Here is a 27,098-nt window from a genome sequence, read left to right as displayed (position 1 = left end):
CTGGAAGAAAAACCGATTTTGTGGGTACAGCTGTTTGTGGTGCTGGTACAAACATTGTTTGTTTCAAGTGTGGTACAAGAGGCCACAAAGCAAGAACATGTCAGCTTAAACAGTGGTGCAGTCAGTGTAAAAGTAACAGTCACCGCGACGCAACGTGCAGACGGGGAAGGCAGCGGGACAATGCACAAAAAGTTTCCGCAGAGCCAAGTGACAAGGAGTATGCTTTTCGGGCTAGCGATGCTGAGATGCGGGTACAAACTACCAAGAGGAAAGGCCTAATGGTGGATGCAGGTGCAACTTCCCACATCATCACGGACATCGAGAAGTTTCAGAGGTTTGACAGAGGAGCAGTGTTCAAGCCAACACACATTGCTTGGAATTGGCTGACGGCACTCGGTGTAACGGGGTCGCAAAGCAAAGAGGAGACGCGGAGGTATATTTGATTGACTACACGGGACGACGCGTCAAAGCGATGCTGAGAAACGCGCTGTACATCCCAGCATATCCACAGGACATTTTCTCTGTTTGGGACAGGCAACCCAGTCACACTGCGAGATGTCATGTGACTTAATTAATGACTGAGTGAAATCATTACTAATGTCGGCCCAATCAGCGGCAAGATGTATAAAACCACGCCGTAGTAAAGAGACAGATCGCTCAATGGGTTCAAGTTGGAATGTTGTCTTTCATTCTGGACGGTAAGGTCAGTGACTGTAACATTGAGGGTATTTTACAGTATTAAACACACATTTAATGATTTCATCAGGCTTCAGATTTTAAAAAGAACACAAAGAATGGCCTCTCAGCTACCGTAGTTGCAACTCTTGCGTCATCACAACAGGGTGTTCACAGTTCAACACATCATCTGTTTCTGTTTAATAAACGTTGTGCAACGGGGATGAACCCAGCTCAGATTTTCCACTGACCCTGCAGGCACCATCTCGTGATCATCCACCATCTAGACTTTTGTTAAAGAGTTACTAAGGTAAAATTAAAACAGCTTTTATAATGTTTAGTTTGACAATTAAGCTGAAGTTGACAATTAAAATTTTCCTAAAGGTTTAGCTCACTGACCATTTACTGATAACTAGATATATTTGGGGAGGTTGCTAGTGCTAGATATTTTTTTTCACAATGGCTATGTTAACATGCACAAAAATTTGTAAATCTGACTAAATCTGTCGCATCGCTCAGCATTTGCATAAAATAGCCTGCTTGTCTATTTTGGCCCCGCCTTGCTCGCTCAGCGGCGAGCTCGTCGCTTGTCGCTGGCAAACGGCCACTTCCATTGAAAATGAATGGTAGCCTGTCGCTCTGTCTCTGTCGCTTGTAACTAATGTGACTGGGGGGTTACTCTGTATAAAAGTCAAAACTGAGTTGGAGTTGTTTTTAGGAAGTTTTCCGATATAGGTGATAAAAACACACTTTTCAAAAGTCACAACGCTATTTTATTGCTTTAAGTAGCCTAATGTTTTAAAAGTATAAACAAACGCTGCAGAATTTAGTACAGCGTGTGACTCCATTAATGCTGTTGTTGTTGCGTGTTTCTGTGACGAGATTCATAAATATAATACATCAACTTGGAGCGCAAATGTTCTGCGCATGTGCACAACGTATTTTTGCATCCGAGTGAAAAAGTCACAGTCAAACTAACATTGTGTTTTTATCAGCAATAAGAAAAGTTCTTGTTTAATGTTTTGTAGCTGGTATATGTGAGTTTCTACAAAGAGAAATCATGAACTTCAGACTCTCATCACTGATCCTGCTGTTACACAAGGTATGAAACACAGTTTTGTGTTATACTGAAATACTTCAATTTATTATATATTTGTTAAAAGTATGTCAGATTTTAAGCTAGTTCCCAGGGGCGGAGCGGGGGGGGGGGGGGGGTGTATTATGGGGCTCAAGCCCCGAATGTTTTGTCAAAAGCCCCGAATCTTTTCAGATCTGTAAAATGAATTCATCCAGGACGCTAGGTGGCGGCACTCAGCTTTAATTCTCCGGTCCCCCACTCAACTGAAAATGAATAAAAGATGCGTGTTGAAGGCAAAATAATATGCTGAATCTCCCCACAGTTAACGCATTTTCAAAGTGTCTTTATTATTACAGGGCCTTCTTTATTACTGTAAGTGTATATTTATAGTTATGTGATGTAAATACTGTTAAATAGTGTCAACTGATATATTATCTGCAAGGCTAACGTCTAACTTACTGTGGTGCTCTGGTCTAGTCTGCCTCATTGGTCATTTGTAAGGTTGTATTTAAAGTACATTTAATAACTTTAAAACATATACATTGTCGCATATATACTTTTTTATAGATGGATATACGATTTATATTTTTAAAGACGTCAGAAAAGAAGGTGAGAAAGTATATAGTTAGTTAGGTAGCTTATGTTTTGTCCATATGCATTTGAAATTCGCAATGATTTTACCTCAGAAATACATTGATAGACCGTTATAAAATGTGAATCCCCAATCTCTTACATTAAAATATCCTTATGTGTGATAACTGTCAGTGCAAATAGGAAGAGAGGAGGGTGGAAAGAGATCACAGACAGACAGATAGACAGAAAGAGAGAGAGAAACGCTTTCATAAGCTGGTGAGAAATTGTTCTGTCAATGAAGTCAAACATTGTTATTCTTATGTAGTTTTATAGTTACTGGATTAGCCTTCAGCAAACATGTTTGCCTATTTTTGGATAAGAGAAGTTAAAGTATCATTGTCAAAATTTGTTATGTTGCAGTTTCAAAATGACAATACCAGTGTTGGGTAAGTTACTCAAAAAAGTAATTAATTACTAGTTACTAATTACATCTTCAATCATGTAATTAAATTACTTTACAAATTACTCCAAAAAGTATTTAATTATTACTAATTACTTTCTAAATCCTATTTAGTACATGATACAACAACACATCCTCACTCCCAACTCGTAACATATTGACGCTTGGTCAGGAGCCCTTTGCGTCAATACTATACGCACAGGGTACCCCTTTAGCGTTATTTTTTGACGTCCTGGGTTTCCCAATGACTTCTATAGGAACGCCTGCGGCGTTGACATTTGACGTGTTAAGCACGGGTAAAATGAGAACAAAAATAGGAATAAAATAAGCATAAAAATAAAGAATTTGCTACAATAAATTAGTTATGGCAGGGATTGTCATACTGTTTTTAATGTGCTGCGATTATGTTTGGTTATTCAATGATTAATCATTGCAAACGCAATGCAATGCAATTAACATTTTACATTATATTTATTTAATTGTTTGTTTGTTTATTTATTTATTGGTTGGTTGGTTGGTTGGTTGGTTGGTTAGTTTATTGATAGATTTTTATTTTATTTTTTTTATTAATAAATCCAACAATTACTACCGCTGACGTCACTGTAAGGCGCGATCCATTGCGATTTTACACTTGGTAAGTAGAACAGACATCAATATAGACGGGAACAATCCTTAAATTTGCGTAGTAATAATCGTTCAATCACGGTAAAATTTTGTGTTTAGAACCTTTAGAAGTGTCTCACGGCATTTCGTGATTTGGTCACGAAATTTAATCTATTTATTCGTGGCAGGAACACGTTTATTTCGTTATTTTCGTAATTCCAGCACGTTTTTTAAACTAATGTATTTCAATTGGATGGATCTTTCGTGCATATAGCACGATTTTTTCTGCCAGTCGGGCTGCAGTAGGGAAGCTAAACATTTATTCACAAGATCTTATCAAGACTGCAATATATAAGAATAAATAGGAATCGGCAACAATTAACGATCTATGCCAGCGCAAGTCAATATTTATCTGGTCATTTTCAACTGGTTTTTAATGTTAAAAGTCCCTCGCAGTCAACAGCTGTTTCCGGTGAGTTCTCAACTGCAGGATCAATAGCATTCAGCAGTGAGTTTAACAACGCTCAAATGTGGGTAAAATAACATTCAGAGAGGAGTTTTATTAAAACAGCGTTCAACTGCATGTAAGACAACCTTTTAGAGGTGAGTTTAACAACGCTTCACGGCGCGTGAGATTAAGTATTTTAAGCGTTTTCTGATCATGTATTGCTTATTAGACGTGATGCATGCTGGGTGTTAAATAATTTTTATCAAATGATCGTTGATGTTAATAAATATAGATCTAAATATACATTTTACTTGTGTTCGATTAATTAATAAGTTGTTTAATTATTAATTTGTTTATTTAAAGTCCTGTAATAACTGTGACGTCATCGAATGAGACGAAGGTCCATGGCTGTTTCAACTCGGAAGTTGAGATGAAGGTAATTCTTACATTTACAGAGCAAAAAAATTTTAATCGTATCAATAAGTTGTGTTTGGAACATTATAATGTATACGGTAGCAATCTTAGGATGGTAAATAATAGAAGTCATTAAAAATAACTTCGTTGCACCACATATGCAGTAGGCTAATAGCAAAATAGCTATAATTCATTCTGTCGCAAATAAGGTAACTAATCATGCAAGATTCAGGGAAATGCAAGATTTCAGTAGTGATATGTTACCTATATTACACTAGCTCGCAACTATTAAGCCAATTTTAGCCAACATGATCAGACGAAGAACAGTGTTGCCAGATTGGTTTGTTTTCCAGCCCAGTAATTATTTAAAATCCACACAAAATTATACAATAAACGGTCAGATATGATCTATAATTAAACAATACAACTTAATTCATAACAGCACCTATTGTGGCTCATCATGTTTTAATATGAAATAATTAAAGCCAATTTTAGCCAACACGATCAGTATACATTATACAAGTTTAACTGTTTAAAATCAATGTCACATAGATTTGAGCTTAATTTTCAATTTTCCCACACAGATGAAAAGAATACTGATGTAAAATGTATGTGCACACACACGCACACACTTACATTTTACGTCTGTGTCTGTCTTGTTAAACTGTACTTGTCAGTCTTTCTGTAGTGCTCTCTGTCTTGAGTGTTTCTATATGTTTGTGTTTCTGCTCATCACCATGTCCATCCATTCAGAACTCCAAGAACATCTCTTGATCTTGGATAAGTTGGTTGATGGTCAAGAACTAAAGGATGAGCTCCAAAGTCTTGATGACTTTCTTGGTGAACTGCAAGAAAGGCAGCAGCACCAATAAAGACACCTGAGCCGAGGGTGCATTGGAGAAAAAGAGACATTGATGGAAATATTGTCTATGCAAGGCCAAGGTCAAGCAGGAATCAACAAAAGAAAGGTAAGCATTGTTTATATTTTAAATATATATTTTTATATATATATTCATATATTATATGTTATTTACATGTGAAACATAAACACACTGAATGTTATATTGCACACTGTAAACACAATCAAAGCTTCAAAACACAGTAAAAACAAGACATTTAAACAAAGAGCTTGCACCATTTCAGACTGGTAACTAGACTGTGCCGCTAGCCTTGGGACAAGTTGGAATTTTGTATGTATGTATACTTTATTGTATATTACAGATAAATGTTGCTTTGTGATGTTTTTATCCTCTAAAGCTGATCACATTCGGAACAATGATCCTCCCCATGCTCCTGACACTCATTGTGAGGTGGCCTTTGCTCCAGAGACTGTTGTTGTGTACTTCAATGTGTTTAAATTACAGAATATGACAGTGGGTTATAAGGTAAATACGTTTCTTTTCTTAAATTTGATAGAATGCTGGACCTTTTACACTCAAAGCCATTCCATGAAGTACAATTAAATGCTGTAAATATATGAACATAAAGGAAAATATAAAAGTATTGTTTTTGTATACTCTATACTATTTTAACAGAGTGTATTCACTGAACGATTTCTCAAGTAATGACGCATCACCTCCTGGAACCCCAAGAGATCCTCTTCAGGCTTCCTCAAACTGGAGCACACACAAATTCTCTTTTTAGAGAGGTGGAGGGCAGAGAGACCCTGTCTGCTGAACACGGCTGTGGCACAAGAAAATGTGGCAGCACATTTGCCAGAGTGTGGGAGAAGCCCAAGCTGTTATCCAGTGTTGTGACTGACGACCTCGTCCCTTCTTCTGTGCTGAATTTGACGTCATCATGTCCTCCATAGCAGAGATGCCATGACTGCTGGATTCTTCCAGCCATTGCCTCCAACAACTGCTGTGGTGGATAAGGCTCTTTCCCATTGTGGTAAGTTTTGTGTATGTACATATTGTTGTATATACAACATATATCATTTTCAGAATAGTTAAACTACAGTAAAATGCTACTATTTCAATTGTACCTTTTTGTCTCATTGTTTGGTGTTGAATTTATGTGGATACTCCGTTTCACTCAGCATTTTAAGCATATCTCATGTACTTTTTCAGCAATGTGCTACACCACCATTACAATCTTATATTACTCAGTAAAAAAAAAATGATCTTAATTGTCCTCCACTGATGTTTTTCAATGCGGCTTGTACCTGTGAAAATGTCTGACAAAATCTGTGGTTGTTCACCAGAGTCATTAAGTGTTGTGGTCACAATTAATGGTAAGAATCTGAAGAACTTTGTTTTGTTCTGTTATAGTAGAATCTTAAAAATCTTTTTATAATTGATTTTAACATTTTAGTAATGTATGAAGAGTAGAAAGTAATGTATAAATGGTAAAAAATACCTAAACAGAAATGGCTACTGGCCGGCAACCCTTCATTTTGCCACAATTTATGCAATAGATATCTTGTTTTCATTTGAAGAAATGAAGATGGCGGCACCAGGACTGTCCTGTCAAGCATTTTTAAGAATGCTGGATCAGCGAACTGTCTGCTTTGGTTGTGTGAGTATTTATCCTACAGTATTGATAATATATTAAAATTGTAGGTTGAAAAGCTGCTTGGTGCTAATGTATTTATTGCACATTATTAGCTGTTGATTTCCTTATTTTTAATAGACTGGCAAGATCTCAGCAGACAGTTTTCAGAAACGTTTTTTGGCTTTGCGATTCAAGGTGGACAATATATTCAAGTAAGAGACTTCATTTGCATGCACCGCAGATATGCTTGTTGTTTCAGTAGATGGAAACCACAAGTAATATAGTTTAAAGAATGCTGTTAGCTACTCCAAACTTTGTAACACAGTGTTTGTATTAAGAAGTAAATAGTAACACTTTACAATTATGTTGTATTAGTAAACATTAGTAAATGCATTAACTAACATAAACAAACAATTAACAGTATCGTTTTTCATCATGTATTAATTGTTAATAAAATTATTGTTAATGTTAGTTTATGTCAGTACAGTTATTAATGTTTGTTCATGGTGCATTAATTCATGTTAACAGTTACCTTTAATTTTATAAATGTATTGTAAATGCAGATATTAACATGAACAAAGATTAATAAATGCTGTAGAAGGATTGTTCATTGTTAGTTCATGTTAGCTAATGCATTAACTAATTGTTAACAAATACAATCTTACTGTATATAGTTACCTTACTTAGCTTTTTAATGTGCATCAAGTAAACCTAGACAATAAGTTATCATAAATTGTTTTGCCCCTTTTTTTTTAGATCTGAGGAACCGGACATCTTTGAAGGCATCTTCATAGCTAAGGATGAGGATATTACCAAACTTGTAAAATTGTAGATGATAATTACACTATAGGACTACAATATCCTCTTATTGAATAGTTTGTGTAGGAAAGTCTTATTTTCACCATTTTCCATATTGTAGGTCAGTGGAAGAGGTGTTTGTGGAGGGGAGTGGTCAGCAGCCAGAGAGACCTCCCAAAAACTGCAAGCAAGTTAGACGAGGAGGGATTGGAGTTGTGGTATGTTGGCACGGAGTGCTGCTCTGTGCTTTAAATATGTACAGGGTGGAGATTTTTGCCCATCCCCTATACCTGCAAGAAAAGATTGCCAGAAGACATATGACTTTTTTATGGATGTAACCTGCAAATATTGGCCCTACCTTCAAAGAGTTGCAAAAAACTGTTCAGAGCTCCAGCACTTTTTGAAAGGAACACACAGACTTTTTGGGATTTTAGCTTATTCATTGTATCCCCCAGAGTTAGATAAGTCCATACATACCCTTTTCATTTCTGTGCATGCTGTAACTCTGTCTGACGCACCCACCGCTAGCTTAGCTTAGCACAAAGACTGGAAGGAAATGGCTCCAGCTAGCATACTGCTCCCAATAAGTGACAAAATATCGCCAACGTTTTCCTATTTATATGTTGTGATATGTATAGTTACAGCGTGTACAAATAACAAGGTCATATGAGACACAGCGTTCTTTTAACCATATTCATACTGGGAACTATATTCTCAGAAGACGAAGCACTGCCGCATGGGCAGAGTGATTAGCTCAATCTGACTTTACATTCACACAGGGCGTAAGCGTTAACGCTTCCCATTCACTTTTAATGGGTGACGATGCTCACTGTAGAAGTTGAACATTTCTCAACTTTTCAAGCGGCAAAGTGTGCGTCAGCCAATCAGATTGTCTTATGCAAATATCCTAGGCAGAGCCAGCCAATTAAGTTTATGGTAGACCGGAGCATGTGTTGCGGCCACGGTGATTGTCTTGGCCACGTTTCAAACAAGCTTTTCGTCAAGTGTTAACGCTTCTGTCTCGTGTGAATGTATGGTGAGCGAACTCGCTGCTCCTCACCATGGGGCTTCTCAGGTGCTGCGAGCAATCACACCCCCCAAGTTCCTTTAACATGAAGTATTTCATGCCAAAGCCCATGATTTTAAATGTGAGGTAAGAAAACGTTGCTATGCAATAGAAAACTAATTGAACATCGGCAAACATCTGGATCTTTTTATTTATTTTAACCAGGTGAAATGGAGTATGGCATATCAGGATGGTTGTGGATTAACACTAGGAGAGGAGGTGGAACAGTGCAATGCCTTCCTCTCTAGGATTCCAGTGACCACAAAACACATTTCAAAAGCAGGTAAAACAACTGCACTAGCAGGTGTAATACTCCACTAGTTATATAATAAATAGCGGGAATATGTTGACATCATATTTTCTGTTTGCAGGACGCGCAGACATGCTGACTCTCATGGCCATGCACTGACATCAGCAAACGTTTAACAATTTAGCCATCTCAAATACTCGCCGATATCAGAAGGTAATGACGTCAGTAGAGTTTGTTTTAGATGTTTTAAATTGTGTGTTAGCAGTGTTTGAAGCTGTGCATTAAACATTTGTTTTTTGTTTCTTGCTATCTGTGATTGTCTAATTGATGACAAACAATGACTCTTCTGACCAGCAAACATTTTGTTGTCTTATAGGGGCAGCCCTAATAAATATACTGTACACAACAATGATGTCTGTTTATTAAGTTTCTGATTAAAGTTATTGTGTTCCTCTTTTAAGATTCGCCAAGCAAGAGACTGTTACCTACAAGTTTTGTCGGGAGCCGAGAACATCAACTTCTTGTACAGTGCTTCAGCTGATGAGTACGACAGTGACTTTGACTTTCTGGTGATGGTCTGTAATCCACAAGACTGTGATACCTTCCATTATTCTGGACAAAGATTTCTAACTGTCAATATAAAGCAATTAATAAAATCTACTTTTCATAACCTTATGTAGCCTCTTTATTCACATAATAGACATGTACTGTATACATGTACAATATGCTTCTACAACTAGTCAGTGGTGGAAATTAAGTGCAACAATTAAAGTGAGCGGGGCACAAACAAACATGGGATTGATTGTAACACAGTTACATATTTTTATACAGGGCCAGACAATCTGTGCTTCTGGTCTTTTTCTAACAGAACATGAATTTGTTTAATATATTGAACACAGAGTGTTTTGGAGGCATGGAAGTAAGTGTTTTATGGTTTTTCAATTTCTGAGTTGGGTGTGTAAGTCACCAAATCCAACCTTATATTATTTGAATCACTAAAACATTTTAGCAACTCCTAGTAACTGATAGCTGGGATTGAAAACATTTTTACACAGCGGGGTTAGTTGTAACAAAGTCAGGTATACAATGATAATTAAATGAAAACAATGTAAATACTATTAATCAAAGTGATAACTGTTAATACAATATCAGGGGAAATAACTCACAATTATAATTTTTGTCTTAATTGTGCGGCCCTTTTAAAAAAAATCTATTTGCATTGATGCATAATACAATTATGGTTAGATGAAGGATCATGGATGGATAGATATCCACACATTCATCTATTATAGGCATATATATAAACAACATCCACCTTTAGTATATAGACAGAATTGTATTTTATTATTTGTTTAAACTATTTTAGCAGGTGTTACATCAAACCCTCTGTTTGATAAAATAAACACCACCTATGGGGTAACAAGAGATGTGTGTGTTAAATGTGCAAAGAAATGATTAATCTAACTTTTAATATCTTTTAAATGATAAAGCCAAAAGTGCTTGGATGTCCCCAACTCTCAACCACTGTATTACATTAGAGATTTTAGGTATTTCTTCTCATCCGACTTTCTATTAATATTCCACTGCCATTAAGATTGGGAAAAACTTCACATGCGAAAGCTTATAAAATATTGATATAAACAAAATGCCTCGGAAGAAACTATTTGATTGGGAGAAATAAAGGAATTGACTAATTTGCTGATAATTTAAGTCATCTGCATGCAAAGTCATGTTCAAACATTTATTTTTTTTATAAATAAATATTTATAAAAGAGTTTTCAACTGTTCACAGCTTTTATCAAGGTATATATTTTTGGGTTGTGTGTTTGGGTTGAACTGTATGCTGTATAAAAATTTCATCCTGAAAATCATTATGATATGGACTCATTATTTTCAAAATTAGAATTAAATTTGCTTTCTGTATTATTTATTAAATGTATCTTTGTCACATGATGTTACAACAATTCCTATGTTAATGACATTATCAGCAAAAGTTAACACAATCAAGATATGAATTTGGAAAATGTGGGAAATAAAAATATTGTTCAGATAAAAATGTTACTCAGCACAGATTGTTATCCATGATGAAGAGGGTAGATCTGTGTAGGTTTTACTGTCCTCCCTCTCCCAGGGGCCCAGTAACAGCCCATGGAAATGTAAAAATAATGCAAATTTCAAATGGCTGTAAAGCAAAGTCTGATTAGTTTATTAAAGAGAAAAGTTGTTAGGACAACTTTTTTTGATATGTTTACTAAATAATGTTGAACAGAGATTCCTGACATGCACGGAAAGCTGTTAAAAAAGCATTTTAAAAAGTAATCACAATAAAATACCAAATTTCATTCTAACTCTTAAATATGCCATAGGGGTTTGTATGATGAACACATTTACATGCCATTTTGTTCATTAAAGATTGTATTTATTTAGTTTCATTACTAAACGTGTTTAAACTACATTGCCCATAAGCCATTGTCATTCTATCGATGGGACGGGGAAACATGGCGCTGTTAATTGTAGTTCATAGAAGGGTGTAGTACACTATAGGGTTAGGGTTGGGATCTCGATAAACGGGTAATCTCTTTTAACATAGCAATACCTAACAACAACTGACAGTATAACTAACGTCATAACCACAGCAAAACAAAGTTTGCAAAACGGATCACTTATTAATTTTGAATTATAGTTAGTCCAATCACAGCGTGTACTGCTAACGCCAATGAAACGTCACACATGTCTATATATGGTAATCACGTGCACGTCCTTCCTGGATGTAATGATCAGCACGGCTGTAAATCACTGTAGGTACGATTATGAATGTGTATATTTATTATACACGCACAAACACACACAACAAAAAGTTTTCTCAGTAATCTAAGCAAATAATTGGTTTCATTGATATAAACCTGAAGGTAAATAATATGATATAATTGTTGCAGATCTATATACTGTATATGAAATAAATAATACAATATTTCAAAATGTTTCACGTTTGTTTAGAAAATAAAATTAAGTTATTGTAGCATGCAGGCTGATATAAAAAAGATGCTTTTTGTATAGCCAAATATAAAATATGTTTGAATATGACTAAATTTTATTATTTTACTCTGAATAAATGTAAGTAAATAACAAATTTTTAATAACAATTATAAATGTTAAAGTTACTCTTATCTAATATTGTAATTGGACATTTCAATCAGGACTACAAAATTTAAGGGGGATTTAAATAGCTTTTTAAAATAGTTTTTGTGGTACTTATTCCTGGCTGGCATATCATAGTTCAAGTAGACTTACCTTTACTAAAACTGCACTCCAAAACTCTTTAAATATAAAGCCTTTGGGAATTTCATTATGACAAACAGCACTAACTCTCTACCTTATGATCTTGCATGGGACACCTCTTGTCTGCTGTGTAGTTCATGACAAATACAGAGTTTTTAAAATACAAAATTCAAAACATAAAAACAAAAAACACTAAAAGAGACTGAGTACTGTGCAAAAACTTTAATAAAGAACAGCAAGCAAAGACAATCAAAAACAATTGAAAGGTGCTTGATAATAAAAAGGTGTAGGCTGTCATGCTGAAAGCTGGTTGGGATGTGGGACTTGTGTTGGAATTCGCTGGCGGTCTCCCATGTGTCATCCCAGGTTTTGCCACTGTAATATCAAAGTGCAGATAATGTCATAAGAACACATAGTACAAATGTGAGGTACTTGTACTTAACTGGCATATTTTTCTCCACATTTTCTGGTGTCTGTTGTTAAAGTAGTAGTTACTTTTAATTAAAATATCCATACAGTTCTTTTATATTGAAAGCCATCACTGCTGAAAAAAAAACAGCATAGACAAGCATCATTTCCATGCTGGTCTATGCTGGTGGTCACCAGCAAACCAGCACCAAAACAAAACATATGTGGGTCTTGCTGGGATGCACCTCCAAATGTAGTGATGACTCCAAAAATGTGGTTGATAACTGAATTATTAAGTTGTCATTAGTGAGTTAAGGATATTATCCTATTTGTTAAGGTAACTAAGCTATTTTATATAAGTGGAGTAAGTTAAACAATTACTGCATGTTTTCATGTGTTCCAGATCTGGCAGTTCGGGATAGTGTCTGCATTTTGATCCTATTAATCACTCCTACTATTGTAATGCATTGGGTGGATGTCCTGCTAGGTTAATAAATAACAAAATGTATGATCAGAATAAATTGTAGTCAGCTGAGGCTTGGACCTGAAAAATGTTATTCCTTACGTCACAAGTTAACAAGCGAAGTACATTTTCATGAATGGAAACTGAAATTTAAAGCAACAAACAAAAATCTCTGATATTCCATGACTGACTTTCAATGTCTGTAAAAGACCTATAAAATTACATAATATTCCAGAAATTCCATGAACCGTGAGAACCCTGAGTGTATCCACTTCAATCACAAATTCCAAGATGTTAAAAGAATATTCTAAATAGATATAAGGTAGATCAATCTCTCATTTATCTACAAAATTCTGGAATAGTCTTTCAAGCATTCCACATTCCACACTAATCTGCATTGCAATGGAATAAACGTAACAAGATAATAAAACATAACTTACCACACAGAGCACGGTCACCAGTGAACTTCCAATTCAGCTTTCCCCTACACACACACACACACACACACACACACACACACACACACACACACACACACACACACACACACACACACACAGATTATTTTAACTCTTTAAGCAATTACTGGACATTATCTTTGAAAGGTCAGAATCAGTCACTGAGACAAGCAGCACTCAGCTTAATAAATAATATTTTACCTTATTTATCAACTGCCCAGTTATTTTATCGACAACCTGAAATGATGAAGAGAAAAAGTACATTTTAATAAGACATGAATGCCATGCTTTGTAACAATCACATGAGTCCCTATTTATGTCAAGTGATATACAGTTCTTTCCAGTAGTGTCAAATGAATTTGTGCTTGTTTTTGTCAATCAACCAAAATGTATTGGGTTGGTATTCCCAAAGACCTCCTAGCCTAAGTCAGGAATTTATATTGACCACAGCCCTTGGACAACGGCCTCTAAAACACTGTGAACTGGCTAACAATTACCTGGTTAGGTAAATGAATTCAATATACATGAAGATAGATTTGACTAGGAGCAAATTGTGGAGTAAGATGTAATAGGAAAAAAGTTACCCTTTATTCCAGGGTTCCCAAAATCTTACCCTGGAGGGCCGGAGCACTACAGAGTTTAGGTCCAGCCCTAATAAATTTTACCCACCTGTGATTTTCTAGTGATCATGAAGACCTTGATCAGGTGTGTTTGATCAGGGTTGGAGCTAAACTCTGCAGTGCTCCGGCCCTCCAGGGTTAGATTTGGGGAACCCTTTATGGTATAGTTTGAAGCCATGGTATAGTTTGAAAAGGCAAAGACGTGATAGTGAGCATGTCAGAGGAGGTGGGAAAGAAAGTGGAGGAAAATAGTTGTAAAAGTAATAGGAGCAAGAGAGGTTGGAGAGAGTCTAGAGGACAGAGGAACAAGATTTAATGCAAATACAGCCTCAGACTCCTTGTTGAGATTCTCCGGCCGTTCCATGACGATGCTCTCTGGCAGCTCCACGGCGAGGCTCTCCGGCAGGTCCTTTTTATCCCGTTTCCCAGTAAATACAATTGACTTGTATCCGACAGCCTCAAGTTTCCGCACCTGAAATGAAAAAGTAAATGAGCTGTAACCATAAAAGATTCTTTTATAAAACATATGACTTTTGAACTGTAACCTTATTTTCGAAGTTGTTTTTGAACAATTATTGTGTTTATTGTTCACTAGCACTATGAAAGGTTTTACTGGATGGATGTGTGGATAAAGATCATGAGTGCACGTGTGCCACATACATACACAACATATTATGTTTTGTAGAGATTTACTGTGTTTGTATCAGCTATTATGGCAACCCCTAACTGTAAAAATTATACCGGTCTTCCTGAATTTCATAATAAACATTAAAGTCAAAACAGCACACTCGTGTCCCTTGCAATACGATACCATAAAGATGGCGGCACAAACATTTACATCAAAAATAAGGTGGATACAATCAATGGTTAATTCCAGACTCATTCTCCCATTGACATTATAACTTTCTTAATACTTGACAGCGAACACAACTTATTGATACTCTTCAACACAATTTAGCTAAATATGGATTCTTCCATGTATGAAATAAGCCTATGTTTGTAAAAGCCAGACCATATTGGTTAGGGATGCACCGATACCAATACTGGTATCGGCCTCAATACCACATTTTCTAAAGTACTCGTTAAAAGTCCCCCCATACCATGGATCGATACCACGGTCTGAGAAATGTCTATGTTTGAGCAGCGTGTAAGGGGTTAATGCCTCTTGTGTTGTCCAAAGAGGCAGAGTTTACAACAAACTGTAAAACTAGTCCCTTGTTTTTTTGTTAAAGTATATGACTAAAGCTGTTACCTGTAAATTTAAATCATGTTTTTTTTTATTATTATTATTAAGTACTCGGTATCGGTATCAGCAAGTACTAAAATGCAAATACTCGTACTCATATTCCTAAAAAGTGGTATCGGTGCATCCCTAGTGCTAGTCTTATATTATGTGAAAAACATGCGCACTTCATTTGAAATATGAACACTTTCACTTACTGCAATACAGGCAGAATTAATTATACGCCCAGCATTTCTGCTTTTAAGGACAGATTTCCCCCACTGGCTATCCAGTGACCTGACTTTTTTTGGTGGACAAGCTTGCAAAGCAGACATGGAAAGTTTTCCTGCTTACCAGATATGGGCCTTGTCATGACTAAATATGCACAAATACAAACAGATAGACAAAGATGACCAGACAAAACAAATACAAAGGTAAACATACTAAAAGGACCTGATGAGAGAGAAAAAAACTTTTTAGATTAATACATATTACATTTTCACCAGTATTCTTCATCAGTCTGGTAAAACGGGAAGTTTTGCACCCATTTGGTTGGTTTTGGGTTGTAGGCTACTATGTGCAATAAAAAGGGTTTGGGCAGGTGGAATTTTTAAATTATTAGGGAGAGGACAGAAATGGAAAATAATTTTACAGTTGCAATGTAAATTGTAGGCTCCTATGTAATCTCTGAAAGAGCAATTAAATTATTCATAATTTCATATTAAAACATGATTCCCAATTGGTGCTGTTATGAATTAAGTTGTATTGTTTTATTATAGATCATATCTGACCGTTTATTGTATAATTTTGTGTGGATTTTAAATAATTACTGGGCTGGAAAACAAACCAATCTGGCAACACTGTTCTTCGTCTGATTATGTTGACTAAAATTGGCTTAATAGTTGCGATCTAGTGTAATATAGGTAACATATCACTACTGAAATCTTGCATTTCCCTGAATCTTGCATGATTAGTTACCTTATTTGCGACAGAATGAATTATAGCTATTTTGCTATTAGCCTACTGCATATGTGGTGCAACGAAGTTATTTTTAATGACTTCTATTATTTACCATCCTAAGATTGCTACCGTATACATTATAATGTTCCAAACACAACTTATTGTTACGATTAAAATTTTTTGCTCTGTAAATGTAAGAATTACCTTCATCTCAACTTCCGAGTTGAAACAGCCATGGACCTTCGTCTCATTCGATGACGTCACAGTTATTACAGGACTTTAAATAAACAAATTAATAATTAAACAACTTATTAATTAATCGAACACAAGTAAAATGTATATTTAGATCTATATTTATTAACATCAACGATCATTTGATAAAAATTATTTAACACCCAGCATGCATCACGTCTAATAAGCAATACATGATCAGAAAACGCTTAAAATACTTAATCTCACGCGCCGTGGAGCGTTGTTAAACTCACCTCTAAAAGGTTGTCTTACATGCAGTTGAACGCTGTTTTAATAAAACTCCTCTCTGAATGTTATTTTACCCACATTTGAGCGTTGTTAAACTCACTGCTGAATGCTATTGATCCTGCAGTTGAGAACTCACCGGAAACAGCTGTTGACTGCGAGGGACTTTTAACATTAAAAACCAGTTGAAAATGACCAGATAAATATTGACTTGCGCTGGCATAGATCGTTAATTGTTGACGATTCCTATTTATTCTTATATATTGCAGTCTTGATAAGATCTTGTGAATAAATGTTTAGCTTCCCTACTGCAGCCCGACTGGCAGAAAAAATCGTGCTATATGCACGAAAGATCCATCCAATTGAAATACATTAGTTTAAAAAACGTGCTGGAATTACGAAAATAACGAAATAAACGTGTTCCTGCCACGAATAAATAGATTAAATTTCGTGACCAAATCACGAAATGCCGTGAGACACTTCTAAAGGTTCTAAACACAAAATTTTACCGTGATTGAACGATTATTACTACGCAAATTTAAGGACTGTTCCCGTCTATATTGATGTCTGTTCTACTTACCAAGTGTAAAATCGCAATGGATCGCGCCTTACAGTGACGTCAGCGGTAGTAATTGTTGGATTTATTAATAAAAAAAATAAAATAAAAATCTATCAATAAACCAACCAACCAACCAATAAATAAATAAACAAACAAACAATTAAATAAATATAATGTAAAAATGTGTAAAATGTTAATTGCATTGCATTGCGTTTGCAATGATTAATCGAATAACCAAACATAATCGCAGCACATTAAAAACAGTATGACAATCCCTGCCATAACTAATTTATTGTAGCAAATTCTTTATTTTTATGCTTATTTTATTCCTATTTTTGTTCTCATTTTACCCGTGCTTAACACGTCAAATGTCAACGCCGCAGGCGTTCCTATAGAAGTCATTGGGAAACCCAGGACGTCAAAAAATAACGCTAAAGGGGTACCCTGTGCGTATAGTATTGACGCAAAGGGCTCCTGACCAAGCGTCAATATGTTACGAGTTGGGAGTGAGGATGTGTTGTCTAAAACATTAGGTAGTACATTTGCGACCCATTAAAAATTAGGGTCGCAACGGCAGTTCAAAAGGTCGCATATGCGACCATTTTGGTCGCAGTGTAGCTCCCTGCCTTGCATAGACAATATTTCCCATCAATGTCTCTTTTCTCTAATGCACCCTCGGCTCAGGTGTCTTCACTGGCGCTGCTGCTTCCTCTTCTTGCAGCTCACCAAGAGTGTCATCAGGACTTTGGAGCTCATCCTTCAGTTCTTGACCATCAACCAAGTTATCCAAGATCATGAGATGATATTGGAGCTCTGAATGGATGGACATGTTGATGGGCAGAAACACAAACAGACAGAAAGACTCACAACAAAGAGAACAACAGATAAAACAAATATAAATGTAAACAGAGAGTGCTACAGTGAGACTGACAAGTACAGTTTAACAAAACACATGTGACTATTAAAAGTGCCTTTGTTTTTGGTTTGTTTGTGGTGGTGGGGGTATAAAGAGTTTGAAGCTTGCAAATTTGAAGGACATAAACAGAAAATAAATAAATAACTAATAATACACACACGCACTCACACACACAAGTCAACATAATAACTTAGTTGCGAGCTAGTGTAATAAAGGTATATCACTACTGAAAATCTTGCATTTCCCTGTATCTTGCTGCAGGATTAACTTTTACACGACACAATTTATTGAATTAAGTTATCTAATTTTGATATTCCCTACCGGAAAAGCCAGCTAAGACCAGCATAAGCTGGTAGCTGGTTTAAGGTGGTTCAAGCTGGTCCTCCCAGCCTGGCAAACCTACAAGCTGGTGGATCAGCTGGTCAAGGTGACCAAAACACAGCTTGCTACACCAGCAATACCAGCTAAAACTAAGCTGGGAGACCAGCTAAAACCAGCTTATGCTGGTCTTAGTAGTTTTTAGCAGTAGAGTAGACATCAGACTGCCCCTTAACTTTCATACTCAAAGGTCAACTACGATAAAAAAAATGACGTTCGATGACGTCAGAGTTATTAAATTACAGGATTTTAAATAAACAAATTAATAATCATATAACACATAAATTAATCAAACACAATCGAAGTATAGTAAAATGTATATTTATATCTATATTTGTTAACATCAACGAGCCTCTGATAAAAATTATTTACCATCCAGCATGGTAATCAAAGCTAACAGTTAGATGAGCAGAAAACGCTTAAAATGCTACTCTCACGCGCCGTGGAGCGTTGTTAAAGTCACTTCTGAGTGTTGTTTTACCTGCAGATGATCGCTGTTTTAATAAAACTCCTCTCTGAATGTTGTTTTACCCGCATTTGAGCGTAAACTCACCGCTGAATGTTACTGAACCTGCAGCGTTCTTTAACTCACCGCAGACCGCGCTAGCTGATTTGAGATCAGACTGCGAGGGAATATTAACATTTAAAACCCAGTTGAATGGCCAGATAAATATGATCCGGGTCATAAAAGAACAGATCAATTGAGATTATGGGGGTCAATAAAATATATTTTTTGTACCAGGGTAATTGAAGCCGGGTGTCCACTGCTCACTAACTTGCTGTACGTTTCACCGAGTACATAAAACAATCACATGACTGAAACGTACATATCGTTACGTTCTGGCAAAACTTTATTATCTTTTGATATTATCTATTCGGATTAACAGTTACAACTCATAGCCTACTCGAGTCTCTGTACAAAAAACGAAAACATACAAATGCATTTTTATTATAAATTGTTCCGTTTGCGAGGCAATACCATAAGCCGGGTGTCCACTGCTCACTAACTTGCTGTACGTTTCACCCAAGCGTGCCGCACAAGCCCTGAAAAGTGAAGCCAAAACGTCTCGATCGCCCCCCAGTGACCGGTCCCAGTATAGGTCATAAAGCCCGCCTCCCCATGTTATTCAATGGGACTTGAGACCAACTAAAAAAATTAATTACACTTCAATTATCTTTTTTCCGAAGCTGGTTTCTGTCATTTACTGTAGTTTTTATCACGCTGTTGTAAATCCAAATGTTTGTTTTTAAAATAGGTTTGTGTTTAGTTAGTTATTTAATGATATAAAAACGGTGGTGTCACGTCATGATTGACAGCTGTGATATCGTGTGATATGCGCATTCTACGAGAGCGAGGGAGGGGTTTTGACTTCGTGCCTTCCCTTCCTGCTCACTACTGCGCATGACTGGTCCCGAAATCGCTATTGCGCAGACTCAAGACCCAAGATGTCAGCGCCATATCGGGCAACTGGCGGCTTCACTTTTCACCAATGGAAGAGAGCGAACAGGCGTCGTCCATCTTTTTTACAGTCTATGGTTTCACCGAGTACATAAAACAATCACCTGACTGAAACGTACATATCGTTACGTTCTGGCAAAACTTTATTATCTTTTGATATTATCTATTCGGATTAACAGTTACAACTCATAGCCTACTCGAGGCTCTGTACAAAAAACGAAAACATACAAATGCATTTTTATTATAAATTGTTCCGTTTGCGAGGCAATACCATAAGCCGGGTGTCCACTGCTCACTAACTTGCTGTACGTTTCACCGAGTACATAAAACAATCACCTGACTGAAACGTACATATCGTTACGTTCTGGCAAAACTTTATTATCTTTTGATATTATCTATTCGGATTAACAGTTACAACTCATAGCCTACTCGAGGCTCGGTAGTGAGACACGTAGACCCATGTAAAATATTTGGTCTGGCTGTTCAAGAATAGTTTGCCATATAACGTTAGTTTTGTGCGGTTTGGTACGTATTACGAAATCAACGCGATATCATTATTGTGCGATTCCCTGCCGTTTAATTTCATCAAAACACACAAAACGAAAACATACAAATGCATTTTTATTATAAATTGTTCCGTTTGCGAGGCAATACCATAGACTGTAAAAAAGATGGACGACGCCTGTTCGCTATCTTCCATTGGTGAAAAGTGAAGCCGCCAGTTGCCCGATATGGCGCTGACATCTTGGGTCTTGAGTCTGCGCAATAGCGATTTCGGGACCAGTCATGCGCAGTAGTGAGCAGGAAGTGAAGGCGCGAAGTCAAAACCCCGCCCTCGCTCTCGTAGAATGCGCATATCACACGATATCGCAGCTGTCAATCATGACGTGACACCACCGTTTTTATATCATTAAATAACTAACTAAACACAAACCTATTTTAAAAACAAACATTTGAATTTACATCAGCGTGATAAAAACTACAGTAAATGACCGAAACCAGCTTCGGAAACAAGATAATTGAAGTGTAATTAATTTTTTTGGTTGGTCTCAAGTCCCATTGAATAACATGGGGAGGCGGGCTTTATGACCTATACTGGGACCGGTCACTGGGGGGCGATCGAGACGTTTTGGCTTCACTTTTCAGGGCTTGTGCGGCACGCTTGGGCAATACCATACTCTTTCGGTAACTTACTTCGAGTAAGTGCGATGACCTCGAGGAAGTGCGATCCAGAAGATATGTGCTCTTGGCACCTCAAAAACATGGAAATAATTACTAATTGATGTCAAAATGAGTGTATGCTGACAAGTCTGAACATCCTTTATTAATATTGTCCCTTTTATAAACGTTAATAAACATGCATCTGATACGGGCCAAGTATGACTCGCTGTATACCACATAGCGCCTCTAGTGGACGTTTCACAGGGAAATGTACTTTCAGCTACGTATTTAAGGTTTTGCAAAAATGTAGGCAGAGTAACGTATTTCCAATGAGCCTGGGTTGCCACTAAAGGAAGCTCTTTGTGTTGTAAAGGTTCATCTGTCCATGCAAGTGGGTATTTTTTCCAAGGCTATTTGATTATAGAGAATGAAAATAATATTTTCTTTGTAATTTAAAGAAAACATGAATTCAAAACTAACTTCATAAGCTGGCTATAACCTCTACTACGGTAAACATGAAGGTAAATGTAGTCATCTGTTGTTGCATCTTCTGCTATTCTAAAAATGTCTGTCTGTGTTTTAAACTGTATTACGAAATGTTTAGGGCGGTGTCTGAAATAACTCCATACCTTCATTCCATATTCCCTACATTAGTTTATAAAATGAGTAAGTGTTTACATGCACAAAAGGTTACGACGATACAGTTTACATGCACCCTAAACATTGCAATCTTATTTAAATGTTCGTTTACATGTACATTATAGAATCCGAACCGAAAGTATGCGCAAGCGCACAGCTAGCGTTGCCAGACTCACGTTTCAAAACCATCCGACTGGACTTCCAAAACTAGCCCAAAAGCATCCCAATGAATATTCACAGCCCAAATACCAATAACTTATCAACTAAATCATTTAATCTTTAACCCGCAGAAAAAAAACAACTGGTGGAAATAGTTTAAACATTATCCCAAATCTAAACTCGAAAAAAGCAGAGGACTTGGCAACGCAACGCTCGCGACAGCATCTCTCGTTGGAGTTCACGCTTTACTCTGTATAAAAGTCAAAACTGAGTTGGAGTTGTTCTTAAGAAGTTTTCCGATATAGGTAATGAAAACACACTTTTCAAAAGTCACAACGCTATTTTATTGCAAGTAGTCTAATGTTTTAAAAGTAAACACAAACGCGGCAGAATTTAGTACAGCGCGTGACTCCATTAATGCTGTTGTTGTTGCGCGTTTCTGTGACGAGATTCATAAATATAATACGTGAACTTGGAGCGCAAATGTTCTGCGCATGTGCACAACGTATTTTTGAGAAAGTCACAGTCAAACTAACATTGTGTTTTTTATCAGCAATAAGAAAAGTTCTTGTTTAATGTTTTGTAGCTGGTATATGTGAGTTTCTACAAAGAGAAATCATGAACTTCAGACTCTCATCACTGATCCTGCTGTTACACATTCAAGGTATGAAACACAGTTTTGTTGTTGTACTGAAATACTTCAATTCATTATATATTTGTTAAAAGTATGTCAGATTTTAAACTAGTTTAGTCTAATTTAATTTACATCGCTGTACTCCAAAGACTGGATACTGTTTGGATCAGTCTCTAAAATGTGTAAAGTGAGTTTGTGTATTTAAAACCGAACTTAGAGATTTGTGTTTGAGAACAAAATTGATGAATCTGAGTTAATATCCTTACAGGACTGTCTGAATCTCTCATCTCACTCTGTAATTTTAATGAAGTTACATACAGTAAACTACATTTTAATGTTACGGTTTCTTCTTCAGGGTTCCTAACATTGGATAACTTTAATGTAAACTGTGATAAACTGAATATTTGTGCTGTGAGGGGGACACTGATGAGTGTGAGGTGCTTTTACTCAAACATCAACATCAAAACTGTGTTCTGGTTCAGTCAGAAACAGAGAACAAACTGGAGAAACAAAGATGAACCTGAAGATTTTACTTTAGATTCAGATTACTCAGGACGAGTTATTCAAGAGATCACTAAAGATTACTCAGAGCTCACAATAATAGATGTGAGAGAGAGAGACAGTGGACAATATCAGCTCATGTTCATTACGAAGGATGGAGTTAAACATCTCAGCTCAGTCACAGTCAGTCTAACAGTCACAGGTACATTTACATTCTCATCAGTCCAGTTAAACTCTTTTCATTTCTCATCTAATGTAAGATTTTGATTATTTAGTTTTACAGCTGAAGATGAATCCTGAATCTACAGGACAGCGAGTACAACTGAGATGTTATTCCTCCTGCCCTCCTGAATATGGTTACCGCTGGTACAAGAATGGAGAATATCTAACAAAATTGTTCAATAATCTAAAATATGTAATACAAGACCAAAGCATATTTGTGTCATCCAGAGAAAACACTGGCAATTATTACTGCTCTCAGCATTTTTCTGATCTCTCTCCATCTGTGTGTGAGTCTGACATTTATAAAATATTTAAATTAAAATGGAAGAATAAAATTGGTAATTTTCTTGTTGATTCATATACAGTATGAGTGTGTTTGTAATTGATTGTAAATGTTACAGCAGTATTTTGTGACTCTTTCAGGTCTTTCTAACAGTAGCTGTTGGGTTGTGACTTACAGCTCTAGAAGAGTTTGTGCTTTAGTGGGATCAACAGTAGATATTCACTCTTCATACTCACATCCCACTGGATATACAGTAGACAAAACATACTGGGATTACCATAAACTTGGTGAACTCAGAGATCTGCGTGAGGATCATAAGTTTTCTGGTCGTGTGGAGTATCTGGGAAACACACTGAGAATCAAACACGTCAACGTGAGTGACACTGGATATTATCAGTTCCGGATCATCACTAACACATCAGATGAAGTTATTGGTAATCCTGGAGTCACTCTTACTGTTACAGGTAACTGCTCATAATAAACTCTCTGTAGTGCAGCACTCATTATACTGAAGCATTATAGCTCGAGTAAGAGTTTGATATCAACACGTCTGTGATTAGGCCATAGATTTAGGCCATGCTTTACCAATCGAGCTAAATCAAAATACGAGGCCTAACTTTGAAAAGTAGTTGACATGAACTCTTTTATATGAAATCTCAGATACACGAGTGAGAAGCAGTCCAGACCCTGTGATAGATGGAGAAAAAGTGATATTAAGCTGTTCAACCAGATGCCCTCTTGATAGCAAACATACTTACATCTGGTATAAGAATGGACAACAGGTAACAGATGGATTGACATTATTAAACAAGCTGTACCTGGACTCAATCAACAGTGAGGAGCTACAAGAGTATTCATGTACTGTAAGAGGTAACACAACATCTCATCATACATCTGATGAAATTATATAAGAGAGAGTTTCAGTCCTTGATGCTGATTGGTTTATTCACAGCTATGACATCATCACTGAGCTACTTTCACTGTGCAGCACTCATAGCTGATCATTAATATTGTGTCAGTTATAGTTTATATGTCAAACACTTCAGTATATCTCATAATGAAAGAAACATTTGTGTCATTATTATTTTCATTTTATAGAAATTTGTTTTATTAAAAGATTTTATTCATTTGTCTCTGTGTCAGTCTGTAAGTCACGGGTTAAAGGTCATTGCTCTTCAGTTGTGATGATATTCATAATGTAGTACAGCCTCTCATACCTGCATTTAGGTGATCTATCTGATAGATTTATTGTATTGATTTTAACATCATGAGTCTTTGTAAGATAAAGAGTAAAGTTATGTTCTGAAGTTTCTGAGGTTTGTCTTTCTTCAGATTCAATGGACAAAACCACTAAAACAACTGACAGAAACAATGAAGAAATGTACAGTTCAGTGTTTGTCCTTCTGTTGGTATTTCTGCCTCAGTTTCTCATTATAGGAGCTGTATGGATCTGGTAAGTAAAAATATCAAGTAAAACTCAAAACTGCATAACATACAGTGAATATTCTGATATGAATTCAGATTGTAAGAGTGTGAATTTTGACCCTACAGGTTTTTCATCAGAATGAATAAATTGAACTCATCTAAAAACAAAACTGATGACAAACAAATAGAGGTGAGAAATCTGTATATCTGTATGTTAAATAAACTAATGCTCAGATTTTATAACATTATCTCTTTCTGTGTGTTTGTCATTGTTAGATGTTGCAGGTCTGTGAGTAGATCAGCTGTCTGTCCATCAGAACTACTGGAGTGATGTCACAACTCTCTTTATGACATCATCACCTAGCAACAGTCTCTCAGCAGTGACATCAGTGATGCAGTGATGTCATATACAGTGACATATTAATGACAGCTCAGTGTAAATAATCTAATGCTCAAATAGATGAATTATTCATTGAAGTATTGAGTTTATCATTCAACAGTCTTGTGTCAGTGTCAGATCAACTGTAACATCACAATACATAAATCCTGTAAAAACTTTGCTATAGTGCATCTTTATGTAGATGATACTGTGATCTACTTTCATCTTCACTATAAGTCAGGCTGTTATTCAACTCAATGCTGTTTTTAGTTAGGTTAGGATTTTATTACAGGGCTGTGCTTTAATCTTGCAGTTAGGAAGCATTTGTTCAGTTTATTTTGAAATGTTTTGTACTATGGGGACATTTTTTACATGCATGTTGCTTGTCTCTTCTAGATGTTGACTCTTCAGTGTATTTAGGTTTCATTCAGGACTCAGTAGAAAATCTTTTGCTTATTCTGCATTCTGGTCATGAATTAACCTTCAGAATATAACAACAGCTTGATCATTTTATTACCATGGGAAAGTTTAAAGCGCTTGTATATGATTTATGCTTATAAAGAAGTGTATCTGTTATAAGAATGTTATTACTATAGGCTTGACTTTGTGTACATACATTTACATGACATTTTAGTATTTACAAATAATATTAAGAGTCCTTTTTTTAGTGCATCTAAATTTTGTTCACTGTTGTTTTTTTTTATTGTACTTTTAATTTTGTCTTTATGAAAGGTATGGCTTCGCTGCTTGGTCTCTCACAGGTCGGGGACACACCTAATGATTTTTCACACAGATTATGAATGTAATTTGATCATAACGACTAATCATGCAAGTGTTTCCCGAGCGTTATGGGCATTCTTGGTTAAATAAAGATTAAATAAAATAGATATAAAAAAATCCTTGATTCTGATTGGTCAGTAACTGTTTTATAAATAAAAACATTTGACATTGTGCCATATTATTATTATATATGAATATAGTCACAGGTTGCAGCCCAACATCATCATCAACAGCACTCTTCAGCTGTGACTCTATTAACAGTGACACCTCTCATATATGTGTCTGTGTTCAGGTGATCTGTCTGATAGATTGACAGTATTGGATTCCTGATGATGTCTCCTAGAGGTAACATATTTAACGAGAACAGGATAGGACCTAGAACTGATCCATGCAGGATGCCGTATTTAACCGGGGCGTGATATGACTCTCCCTTATTTACATAAAACAAAGTTATAACTTACACTGAAAAAAATGATTCATTGAATTTAATCAATTTTTTTAAGGTAAGTGGTTGCAATCAATTTATTTAAGCTACATTTAAACAAAAAAGATTAGTAAAGTAAAATAAAATATAAAACTTTTGTTTAAATGTAGCTTAAATGAATTGATTGCAACCACTTACCTTAAAAAAATTGATTAAATTCAATGAATCATTTTTTTCAGTGTATAGCAGTTAGTTAGATACGATCTAGTCTCGCATAGCCAGACCTTCAATACTGAAGGTCTGGTGTTTTTTGCTGCTTTTTCTGGACAAAGCCCGCCCACGAGCTGTTTGACCAACATGTCAAACAACCAATCACAGTTTGTTTCATCTAGTGTCACGTTTCGGACTCCTCACAATAACGAGCCGGCTGG

At 36.1% G+C, this 27,098-nt stretch overlaps 1 protein-coding gene across 1 annotated transcript; it reads left to right on the top strand.

The window, feature by feature from the left end:
• Positions 1–403: 403 nt before the first annotated feature.
• On the top strand, positions 404–26,556 carry LOC141363072 (uncharacterized). The gene is made up of 9 exons (XM_073865558.1): positions 404–985; positions 22,606–22,683; positions 23,009–23,356; positions 23,430–23,663; positions 23,800–24,123; positions 24,320–24,529; positions 24,992–25,112; positions 25,211–25,274; positions 26,536–26,556. Exons 2-9 carry the CDS (start codon positions 22,638–22,640, stop codon positions 26,554–26,556), a joined length of 1,368 nt encoding a protein of 455 aa, XP_073721659.1. The 5' UTR covers positions 404–985; positions 22,606–22,637.
• The last annotated feature ends 542 nt before the right edge of the window (positions 26,557–27,098 follow it).

The sequence above is a fragment of the Misgurnus anguillicaudatus genome, unplaced genomic scaffold (genome assembly GCF_027580225.2).
Source record: "Misgurnus anguillicaudatus unplaced genomic scaffold, ASM2758022v2 HiC_scaffold_32, whole genome shotgun sequence".
NCBI classification, from domain to species: domain Eukaryota; kingdom Metazoa; phylum Chordata; class Actinopteri; order Cypriniformes; family Cobitidae; genus Misgurnus; species Misgurnus anguillicaudatus.
Note: the sequence above shows the minus strand (reverse complement) of the source record. Positions and strands in the feature narration are given on the sequence as shown.